The following is a 12,051-nucleotide window of genomic DNA, read 5'->3' on the forward strand; positions in this document are numbered from 1 at the left end:
GTTCCTCATCCCTGGAATCATTCTGGTGATTCTTCTCTGCACCCTCTGTAATACCTTTTTTGTGCATGAATTTGACAGTTTAGATAAACTATTCTGTATTTTGTGTCTCCTTAATAATCAACCTGGTTATATATTGCACATAATAACACAGTTCCAAAATGTAATTGTACAAATACTGTCTTATTTCCAATCTGACTGAATTTAAATTAGAAGTTTGTGAAATCATTTGGCACATATTTATAAGTTAATTTAATGCAGAATGGTTCTTGTATGTTACAATACTGTTTGACATTTTAAATTTAACATAATGAAAGTTTTGTATAAAGTGGTTGCTGCGCACAAATACAACTGACTCCCGAGACATGATAAAACTTAGTGTGCCCTCTAGCTAGTTTCAGTGCCTTTATTGTTTTTGAAGAGGTAAAACTTTACATATTTCCATTAAAAGACCAAGGACAAGGACCTACAAGTTAGTTTTTAATCTTTTCACAAAGTAGAAACTTAAACATCCCTATAAAAATAATTTTATGAAATTGTTTGTTTGCTATGTTTATTTATTCTTGACTTGGGGTACCAAAAAACTTTCTGCACATATTAAGCATTTTGCATACTTGCTATCGCTCACAATTCTCCCTTTAGCTTGTCCACGTACTGTTCTTGTGGAGGAAGTAATGAAGCTGTTGTGACCTCTTCTACAGGAAGTGACCTCAAAGCTGCTAATTTGAGTGCCACAGAGAAGCCACTGGAAGTTTGTGAGATGTTTGCAGATGGTGAAACCAATGGTTCTTGTGGAAAGAGTGAAGAAGCATCTTCGACAAAGAATCATCAAACATCAGTTAAAAACACTCAGGACACTATAAAAACAGCATCGTGGGATTTAAGTGAACTAAAGCAGATAAATGAAAATGGAATATTAGGAGAAGACAATAAGACTGCTAAAGCAAGCAATCATATGAATTCAGATGATTTGACACTAACGTCTTTGACAGGAAGTAATGGATTTGTTTTAAATAGTAAACCCTTACCACAGGTACAGACTGGGACTCCTCTAATTGGTCATGCTGCCAAAACACTTCCTTCATCTCCTAGCAAGGCTGGAGGAGTTAACAAGGTAAAAAACTTAAGTGCAGTTGAAGTTCTGCAAAACCAAGCCATGAAACCGCTTAATGTGGCATCAGCCAAATCACAAGAAGAAAACCCAGAAGAAAATACATCTCAGGCTAAAAAACTTTCACAAGGCCTCAGTACTGAGGTCAAGATTCACAGAGCGAGGAAGACTCTCCCTAAACTCAACTCAAATCAGGTGAGAAATTCTTAACCTTCAAAAAAAATGAAACCCACTTCTACTGGTTACATGATTTTCCACAATTTACTCAAATTTTGGAATAAACTGCTTGAAATATAGGATGTCTTGATAAGGATTAAAAATTGATAATAGCGAATTGTTTGCTTTTGTGAAAAAATGTTACTTTGGGTTTACAGAAAGAGGTCCAATTATGCACAACACTGATACATAGCCTAAAAGCCATTTAGAATCTATAATAATAATACTCAGTTTTTGTCTGGCCTGACTGTGTTTTGATTGACCAGTTTAAGGGGTGTGTCTGCTGATGCAGGGGAGGCATGTGATGCACACAGAGGATTGCAGCGGGTGCTGCACGTGTGACTTCCAATGGTTGGTAGCAGTGGAGGGTGTGGGTGTGGTTTGGTAGAGAACAGAAACAGCAGAAGGTAAGGGGAGCCCAACAACAAAGTTGCCCTGGCTGGAGAGATTGTTTCCATATGGGATGGGATTGATGGTTGGGATGGAGATGGCATTCGGAGGGATAGAAGGAATGGGAAAGATGGGATGGCATGGGAGGGAAGGTTTGAGATGATGGAATTGGTTAAATGTGGCAAAATGGCAGAGACAATTATTGATACAACTTACTGTTCAAAGGCTATTCTTTATGCTAAAAGTGAAGATTCACTCAATTTAAATGAAAATGTTTCAGAAAAGCTGTCAGGTGAACTAAAAGAATACAGCGGCTTTGATTCTATCGATGAAAAAGATGATGAGCAGTCTAGAAACTCCAGAGTTTCTACACAGTCTAACTTTAACTGGCATGCCAGTGCACAAACTTAGACTCAAGGAAAGAGAAGTTATAATGTTGCTCCTAAAATTGAATCCTAAGCAAGGACTTGTCATGGAACAAGATTGGTAGTTAGGAAGCTGCTTTCTTCGATGCTAGATGCTACAATTATAATGGATAGATTAAGAAACTGAAGTGTTTATTCCTCAGATAGTACTGAGCTCATCAGATATAAACATGCCATTTTAACTCTGTGGAAAATTGTTTTCAATTAGACTTTTCAAAATCTACAACTATAAACAAATGGCAAGATCAGATTCTTAACAAAATTTATATTTCTAATCTTAGGCCTTTTTTTACACATGGACAGCTTTACATAGCTTCTTCCATGGTGAAATGTTGATTCTGTTAAGCACTGTTGCAGTAAAGATACTAATTTTACTGCAAATATTTTTAGCAAGTTTTGTCTTGATATCAATTTAGTAATTTTAAAACTCCAACAATGATGTACTCTCATAAACTGGCTGCATTTCAACCTAAATCATGCGCGAGTACTAACAGAGTTGATAAAACAGTACTAAACCACATTGGACGGGGGAAGTGGTTATCTGGATAGATAATGCTCACAGGAACCATCCAAAATTAAGATGCTATGTAACTTTCTGAAATATGTTGTTCTTATAGTGCAAATTTGATGGTGAATTTCAACTTTCTGAAATTAGTCTGGTAGTCTGTTTTATAATACTTAATGGAGTCTTTTTAAGATGCTATTTCCCTGAAAGTTACACAAGTTGAGTAATGAACCCGAGGGACTGCCTAAGAAGACAACTGTAATGAACCAAATTCAAATATTTCCAACGACCTGTATGAAAATCTTAAAAGTCTTGGAATGATTATCTAAAAGATGAAAGAATGAATCAAAAGTGCCAGTAATGAGTTCTAAACTTTTTTGTATGACAACTTTTTCAAAATTTAATTTGGCATGCAACACAGGAATAGAAAATCACAGCTTGCTCTTATGTAACCTTTAATGTCGAAAGATTTTCCAAGCCTCTTCCCGGAATCACAGTCATCTTCTTAGGCAGTCCCTTGGGATTCAGGATGGCTTGCTTCCATTTCCAGTGATGCATTCTGAGATGGCTAATAAGTTCTATGTGTGATCTGCAGACTCTGCCACATGTGGGGCAGGTGGTGCTTGGAGGGTGAGGTTCATAAATTGTTGTAAGGTTTGTGCATGCTCTCTGATGCCTCGACTTTGCCTTTGTGTGTTCACGACGAAGTGTCTCGAGGTGAATTCCCAAATGAACCTTCACCATTTTGATTAATCACAACTCAGGGACTCCCCTGAGTGGGTGGGACATTTGACCTCCTCAAGGATGCTTTTAGGACATCCCTAAAGAGTTTCCGTTGTCCTCCTGGGAGTCTCCTGCCATGACTGAGTTCCATGTAGAATCACAGTGAGACAAGTATGGACACCGAGCCAGTGAAGGAGATAAAAGGATGTTTGATTAAAAGATTGACCAAAGCAAATGGTATAAAAGAGGGTCTTTAAAAAGAAGAGGGGAGTGGGAAGACTAAGAGCTTTAGGGAGAACATTCCAGAGCATGGGGCCCCGACTGTCTAGAGCATGATGTAGAGCTGGGTGTCATCAATGTACTTGTGGAAGCTAATACCATGTGTATCTGTGGTGTTGCTAAGAGGCAGTATGTGGATAAGGATGAAGAGGAGGCCAAGGCTAGATCTTTTTGGAAATCCAGAGGTAATACTGTGGAGATGGGAAGACAAATCATTGTTGGAGATACTTTGCCTTTGATTTCATAGGTAAGAGTGGAGCCTAGAGAGGAGTTGCACTTAGCTGGACAATGGAGGAAAGCTGTTGAAGGAGGATAGATTTGTCAGTAGCTGTAAAAGGATTTTGAGGACAAGGAATGATAGTGTACCACAGTTGTGCGGGTTATCATTTGTGACTTTGACTTAGGGCTGTTTTAGTGCCCGGGGAGGGCTGAACAGCTAATTGGATTAATTGAAACGTGAAGCTATTGGAAAGAGCGGCACAAATTTGGATACTACAATATGGTTAAGGAGGTTGGTGCAAAAAGGGAGGTTACAGATCATATCGCAATTTACACAGACTAGGACTCGTGTTCTTTGAGGAGAGGAAACTTTATAATTCTGGCTAGTATTAAGGCCCAGGAGAGAAGTTGGATGTTCAGCGGTTCAGTGAGAATGTGGTTAAGTGAACAACAGATGGGCTTATAGACAAGTTGAAGTCAGAGACGGCTTGAAGGGAGATTGGAGAGAAATTGGATACTGATGCAGGTTCAGAACTAGGGCTAGAGGGAGTCTGTTTGGCTTGTTGGGCGGGCGGGGGGAGGAGGAGGAGGAAGTAACTGAATGGATTGTCACTGATGGAGTCCATGAGCTGCTTTTACTTGTTGTTGAAGGTGTGGACGAAAGCAGCAGAGGAGAAGGATACATGGAGACAGTTGGTAGTGGAGAAGAGAAGCCATGGGTTGTTTCTATTCTCTGGAATGATGGTGGAGCTGTGAGCTGATTTCCCAGAGGTGTGGGAGGCCCAACAGCATTTGATGTGATCCAGCTAGTTCTGGTGATAGTTAAACCTGTTGTGCACCAGATATGCTTGAGTCTATCAAAGCATGTGAAATTTCTCGTGACTTTGTTTGTAGACGATATTGGAGGCTGAAATATGGATTGTGTTAGATTTCTTTTATTCTAAAGTAACTATAGCACACTCATTTGTTATCATTTGATTTAGTTGGCTTATGGATTGTCATAAATCATGTTTTTTACAAGGACCCAGTAATGAGTTAGGTAAACGACTAGTAGACATTACTGGCATGCTAGAATGTTAATGTCTACCGAATGAATAGTGTTGGAATATATTTAGTCTTTTTTTGAAAAAGTGGATAACTGAGTTGCCAACTCTCAGAATAGAATATGATTACATTCTAACGATATCCTATGAGTAGACATTTTTCCAGACCTGGAGAATGTTATCCCTGTATTAAGGCATTTTGTGCAATTAACAACATAGCACACAATCCATTGGAGCTGTGATTCCCAGTATTCGGAAACTGCCAGATGTATTTTGTGAACTGCTGCTACTCCCTCCCAGTCAAAATAAACTACCCAATTCCCAGCAGTTGCATATTGCCATTTCATATTCACAGAAGAAATTGTGTCAAAGTGAATGTGCTATCTTATTATTGCTACTAATCGCTATGAGATTATAGTTTACTTGAGATTGAGGTTAAGTTTCTTATACAGGAAACTGTAATAAGAAACCTAGTCCCTTTGTTTTGAAAGCTAACTAGAAAATTGATGTTTTAAAAAGTCAGTGCCTCTATATTGTTTTATAATTCTGGAGCAAAATATTTCGCTGAGCGGGCGGGCATGCGCCCAAACCGCTCGAGCATAAAATAGCGTGTGATGACATCGGGTGAGCGTCCCGATGTCATCATGCACTTGCGCGATATTTCGGTTGGTGGGCGTGCGCGGGAGTTGGAGCCACGCCCGCCATCAATTACGAGGCCAATTAAGGCCATTAAAAAGGCAATTAAACTGGATTTTACGTTGCCTGTGTGATTTTTGCGCTCGTCTTGTGGGTAAAAAGGGCAGGCGGGCAACCAACAATTTGCTAAACCTTATCCATGGGTGGGATAAAAAGGGTCAGCAGCATTGCCAGTGTGAGATGTGAGGAGTTTTGGAGATAGTTTGCTGCTGGTTGCTTATTGGTACTTGGCATCACTGTTTGGGGCTTCATTTCAGGACTTATTGGTGTCTCCGAGGCCCCTAGAGGATTCAGACTCTCTGGATCCTTCCAGGTATCAGTTGGCCTTCCATTACCTGATAATGGGGATTGTGGTCTCCACTGGTGGCATGAGGGGGAAGAGAGGGGTAGAAGGGAGAGGAGGCCAGGTGTCCCAATGTAGCTTCCAAGGGAGGGACCTGTGGGAGGAGAGGTGCAGGGCCAGCAGAAAGACCAAGGTGGAAGGGGCCATAGAAGACACCTCTGTCCTGTTGTCAGAATTTCCAGGCAGCGATGCAGCTACCTCAATATGTCTGAAGTGCAATGCCAAAGGAGGCTCTGCCTCTCAGGGAAGACCATGACCTCCATTTGCCAGATGATTGGGCCTGAGATCAGCTCCGACTGTGTGGGTGGACGCTAGTGGCTCTGAAGGTTGCAATGGCCCTTAACTTCTACGCCTCTGGCTCTTTTCAGGGGTCAGTGGGGGATCTGTGTGATCTCCCAATCATCTGTCCACAGTTGTGTGAAGCTGGTGACAAGCTCTGTTCAGGCGGGTACTGACCTTTATTCTTTACCAGGCTGAGCGAGCCAGCGGCTTTAGAGCGATTGCTGGGTTCCCCTGCATCCAGGGTGCCATCAACTGCACACATGTGGCCATCAAGGCGCCAGCGGGTCAGCTGGGTGCCTTCGTCAATAGGAAGGGATTCCACTCAATCAACGTGCAGATAGTGTGACCACAGGATGCATATTCTGCAAGTCTGTGCAAGGTACCCTGGCAGTTCCCATAATGCTTCTTCAGCTAGGCTGCCAAAGATCTGCTTCCACCTCATGCCAGGGCTGCCGCCTGCATTCCAGACGTCAGAAATGACCATTTTATTTGCACTCAAAGTCCACTCAATGCCTGTGCAATAAAGTATCGAGCCACTCACATCCAGCATTACATATTGGCGTACCCTGTACCAGAAAGAAAAATGGTGAAGCATACTCAGGCCATCAGAACCAAAGCAAATTTAATGTTGTCACATTGATGCATGATAACATTACCATTACTGGTGTTGATGTCCACACCAGCAGATATATAAACCAAACATAAATGAACAGAAAATCAGCCATGAACTGTCCCTCTTGTGCTCATGGTGCCTTTAACTTAGGTTTCTGAGTGTAATGTCTTGGTGCCCCCCACTCCTCGCTGGTACTGGCATTGGAGACAGCCTGCTGACTCTGCTGTCTTGATGACCTTGGCGGTCGTCCTCTGGCTAGTGGAGCCTGTGCTGTCCCTGCTTGGTAGGGAGCGGTCAGTGCCACAGCTGGCATCTCCCCAGCCATCGCAGCCTCATCAAATGTGACGGTCACTGGTGGAGGGGCGGAGGAGCTGCTGCCATCATCTATAGCGCCCTGAAAGGAGCCCGCAGAGACAACAAGCAGCTCGTGTGCCAGCATGAGGTCGCTCTGGACCTCCCTGCTCACCATTGATGGACGGGCACCTAGCTGGGATACTGGCTGCCTTATCCATCTCCCACACTGGCACTGACCACCTGAGGTCATTGCCTGTGTGAGTGCTTGCAGGTCCAAGCGCAAACCTAGGAACCCCTGTTTCTGTCCCTGGAGCTGCCTTTCCATGAGAGTCACCACTGTCTTGATGGAGGAGGCAATGCGCTCAGCTATGAGGGTCAACGCAGTGCTCATGCTCCGTATGGACTCTTCCACAATGAAGGCAATGGCACGCAGACCCTCATGGATCTCCGCCAGATCCTCCTGCACATCTCACTGGACATCCAGCATCTGCCACCTAATGGACAACTCCAGAGGCTCATTATCTGCCTTCGACTCAGCATCGTCCTGGTCCCCAGCAGTTCTCCAACTGCAGGCGCCCTGGGCGCACTCTGCCTCTGCCTACACCTGAAGCAAGTGTGAAGTGCCCTCACAAATGTGCACCGACATTCTTGCTGCTGATCTAATGCCCACCAAGGTGCTGGTATTTTTGCTGCTGCCTGGTTCAGAGAGCGGGTGTGACACAGGTGCAAATGAAGCCTGGTGGTGCTCCAGCGTCTGGGGTGGCCCTTCAGGGTCCAGAGAACGAGTGCGTGCTGGTGAATCTAAGGGAGAATGAGGACATGTCATTAGTTAAAGTCACCACACTCACTGTGCATACCAGGCACACTGGTGAGACAATGGAAATCTGCATCATGGTGCCCTTGTCTTTCAATGATCAATGGGGACTCCAGGTTTGGGGCTCCCATCAATGAAGGGACTGCACTAGAATGGTTGCACAATCCGAAACCTTCACCTCTGTGCATTGCACTCTTACCTCTATCTGGCACATCTGCCTGTCCACTCCTGGTTGCACATGGAGCATGCTGGCTCTCCAGCTCAAGAGCATCTTGCTCGAACCTGGTGAGCAGTAGCAGGTTGGTTGGGCCTCCACCTATACATGACCTCCCTGACTATGGCTCATCTTCTCTTTAAAGGACAGAGGAGCATTGATTAGTCCACACTCTACCTGCAGCGCCATTGCAGCCTGGTCAACCCCAACTGAGGAATACCTCACAGGGCACATCCGAGTTGCAAGGCACTCACTCCAAGCAGCCAGGTCTCACCCCCTTGGCCAGCTCTGGCATCATTAACAGTTGCCACTCAGACTCCAACACCCCGAGGTCCACGGGTGGACGGAGACACCTTAACACTTCTGCACACTGACCCATGCCAACGCAGTACTCACCCTTCCTGCGCGCAGCAGGTCATTGAACCTCTTCTGGCACTGCACCCAGGCGTGCTGCACCACATCATGGCTGCTAACCAGCACTGCAACCTCCTCCCATGCTCTCTTTGTGAGGTGCGGTGACCACCTCTGGGGACAAGGGTGTCCCTCCTGGCAGCCACCACCTCCAGGAGGACTGCAAGGCATTCATCTGATAAGTGGGGCCCATGTGCCATCCCAGCCTGCCCTTCCGCCTGCCGTGTCCAGCTGCACTGGACTCCACAACTTGAATATTGAAAACGCAGAGGAGACGTTCTTCCATGGCAGCTTTCAAAACCGGCTGCCGGTTGACATTGGACCTGGTGGCCAACTGACACCCGCCCCTGTCCGCTCTTTCCCGACCATTGAGGAGCCGCGTTTCACAATGGGCGGGCCTCAATTGGCCCACCAGCATGAAATTGCAGGTGGCGACTCATTTCTCGGCTGATCCTGGGCCCGCTAATCGCACCCTCACGCCGACTTCAAAATTCTGCCCTGAAGTAAATCAGTTGACAAGCATTCTTGTTTGCTTCAGTATCTTTCTCAGAAAACTGTTCTAAATGTAAAATATTTACAACGATATTACATTTATTGTCCTGTGTTTTGACCTTCCCAATTAATGGTAGTCAAGTTGCCACTTTAAAGCAACTAAACGTTAATGTCTTAAATGCTGAAAATTACATGACTAAAATGCTTTGCTCCTTTCCGTCTGTTTTTCTATTAAATGTCGTTCTTGTAAAAAGTTTGTTTCATTTTCTAACTGGAAGAGGATGGCATGTTGATGCTGATTTCCTTTACGGACAGTCATCAATAGTGGTTTATCCAGAAAGAAACTACTTGCATTAACGAAGAACATCTGCCACGAATCATTGAAAAAAAAAACCATAGGTAGTACAGTGATTACAGTACTGGATCGGCAATCCAGAGGTTGATCTCCAATTCCAGAATGGCAATATCTGAAGTTAAATTTATTAAATTAGAGAATTTTTCAACTATCTAGATTGACATACAAGCCCATCTATTTTACAACTGCCCTTCAGGGACAGGAAAGCTGCTGACATGTGCTTTGACTGCCAGACACCATTGTTATTTCTTTTTTTTAATTCATTCATGGGATGTGGGCATCATTGACTAGGCCAGCATTTATTGCCTATCCCTAGTTGCCCTTGAGAAGACTGCCGTGAGCTGCCTTCTTGAACCGCTGCAGTCCATGTGGTGTAGGTACACCCACAGTGCTGTGAGGGAGGGAGTTCTAGGATTTTGATTTTCATTCTGACTTTTGAATCTGATGTCACAACATTGATACCAAGCACTTAGCCAACTGGGAAGAGCAATAAGTGTGGCGTTTCCAGTGAACCATGTAATTTTATTTTTTAAAAACGACTGGAGTGTATTAATTGTAGAATTTTAAAAAATATTTATAAACAGTGCTCTAATGCCACGGTCCTTGACATTTTTTTCCCCTTTATAACTTAATGCTCACCTTTCCTGAGGGATTGACTTGCTTACTGGCCTACAGTTCGAGCAATGGTCAACCTGTAGTACGTTCCCATATGTCAATTACTCATTTATGAATAATGGTATGAGTGCTAACTGAAAGACTTTAAAACCTAGTCTGATCTTGCCCTCATTCTGCATACATAAGCACTTGAGGGATCAGGAGTGAAGCAATTTTCCCTCTTGCCGAACAAGGGTACGGTGTGTTTTATTTGAATTCACTTATAGGAGGTGGGCGTCACTGGCTAGGCGAGCATTTATTGTCCATCCCTAATTATCCTTGAGAAAGTGGTGGTGAGCTGCCTTCTTGAACCGCTGCAGTCCACGTGGTATAGGTACACCCACATTGCTGTTAGAGAGTTCCAGGATTTTGACCCAGCGACAGTGAAGGAATGGCGATATACTTCCAAGTCAGGATGGTGAGTGGCTTGGAGGAGAATCCCCAGATGGTGGTATTCCCATGTATCTGCTGCCCTTGTCCTTCTAGATGGTAACGGTTGTGGGTTTGGAAGGTGCTGCCTAAGGAGCCTTGGTGAGTTTCTGCAGTGCATCTTGTAGATGATGCACACTTCTGCCACTGTTTGTTGGTGGTGGAGGGAGGAATGTTTGTGGAAGGGGTGCCAATCAAGCAGGCTGCTTTGTCCTGAACTGTGTCAAGCTTCTTGAGTGTTGTTGGAGCTGCACTTATCCAGGCAAGTAGGGAGTATCCCATCACTTTCCTGACTTGTGCCTTGTAGATGGTGGATAGGCTTTGCGGAGTCTGGAGGTGAGTTAGTCACTGTAGGATTCCTAGTCTTTGACCTGCTCTTACAGCCACGGTATTCATATACTGATCCAGTTCAGTTTCTGGTCAATGGTAACCCACAGGATGTTGATAGTGGGGGATTCAGTAATGGGTAATGCCATTGAATGTCAAAGGGTGATAGTTAGATTCTCTCTTGTTGGAGATGGTCATTGCCTGACGCTTGTGTGGCTTGAATGTTACTTGCCGCTTGTCAACCCAAGCCTGGACATTGTCCAGGTCTTGCTGTATTTGGACATGGACTGTTGAATTGTTGCCCCAGTGAATATCAGTGCAGACTATCAATATACTTGTGCAACACCAGATGAAAGATTATATCAGCTTCTTCATATCTCAAGATTCAGTCTGAAAGTCGAGATTACAAAAGTCTCGAAAGTTGTAAGATGATGAAAGAAACCGTGGGTCAGTTTGTAGTACAATTTCATTTATAAAACCAGAATTGAAGGGCCACAGACCTGAAACATTAACTCCGATTTTCTCTCCACCGATGGTATCAAACCTGCTGACTATTTCCAGCATTTTCTGTTTTCATTTTACAATTTCTTGTTGTTTGACATGTTTTAAGAATTGAATTTCTTTACACAAGACAGGTTCTGAAACCTGGCATCATCTTGTTAAAGCAGTGTTGGATTCAAAGGGGTAATTTTCCAACTTTGTGGTCTTGCTGGAATGGTTCCATGGATGACGTACTAAGGTTACATGAATAAATTGGAGAAGCTGGGCCTGATAAAGAAGAGAAGGTTTGAGAGGAGATTTGATAGAGGTTTTCAAAGCCATTGGACTCCAGGCAAGAGTAGATAGAGAGAAACTGTTTTTACTGGCGATGGGGTTGAGAACTAAAGGTCACTGATATAAGAACCATAGGTGAATAAATACTCAAGCAGATGAGTGATTAGGCTGTAGAGTGCACTGCCTGAGGCAGTGGTGGAGGCATTTTCAATTGTGGCTTTCAAAAGGGAATTGGTAAGCACCTGAAGCAAAAAATACTTGCAGAGCTATGGGGGAAGGTCAGAGGAGTGGAACTATCTGAGTTGCTATTGCAGAGAGCTAGCATGGACATCACTGGCCTCCTTTTGTGCTGTAACCATTCTATGATTCTATGCTGGGGAACCTTACCTGAAGGGAGCTCATGTCAGAAACTCAAGCATGTGCTGAGCATAATTTCCTGATAAAT

The 12,051-nt window shown here is 43.9% G+C and overlaps 1 protein-coding gene across 14 annotated transcripts in view; it reads left to right on the plus strand.

Moving 5' to 3' along the window:
- Positions 1-12,051, plus strand: part of LOC144685612 (histone-lysine N-methyltransferase EHMT1-like) — a 181,047-nt gene that overhangs the window by 63,241 nt on the left and 105,755 nt on the right. For all 14 annotated transcript variants that reach the window (XM_078550313.1, XM_078550304.1, XM_078550306.1 and 11 more), the window contains one exon: positions 699-1,303. In XM_078550313.1, the coding sequence (XP_078406439.1) occupies positions 699-1,303 (605 nt within the window). The remainder of the gene's footprint in view (positions 1-698; positions 1,304-12,051) is intronic.

The sequence above is a fragment of the Cetorhinus maximus genome, chromosome 10, assembly GCF_964194155.1.
Source record: "Cetorhinus maximus chromosome 10, sCetMax3.hap1.1, whole genome shotgun sequence".
Lineage (NCBI taxonomy): Eukaryota > Metazoa > Chordata > Chondrichthyes > Lamniformes > Cetorhinidae > Cetorhinus > Cetorhinus maximus.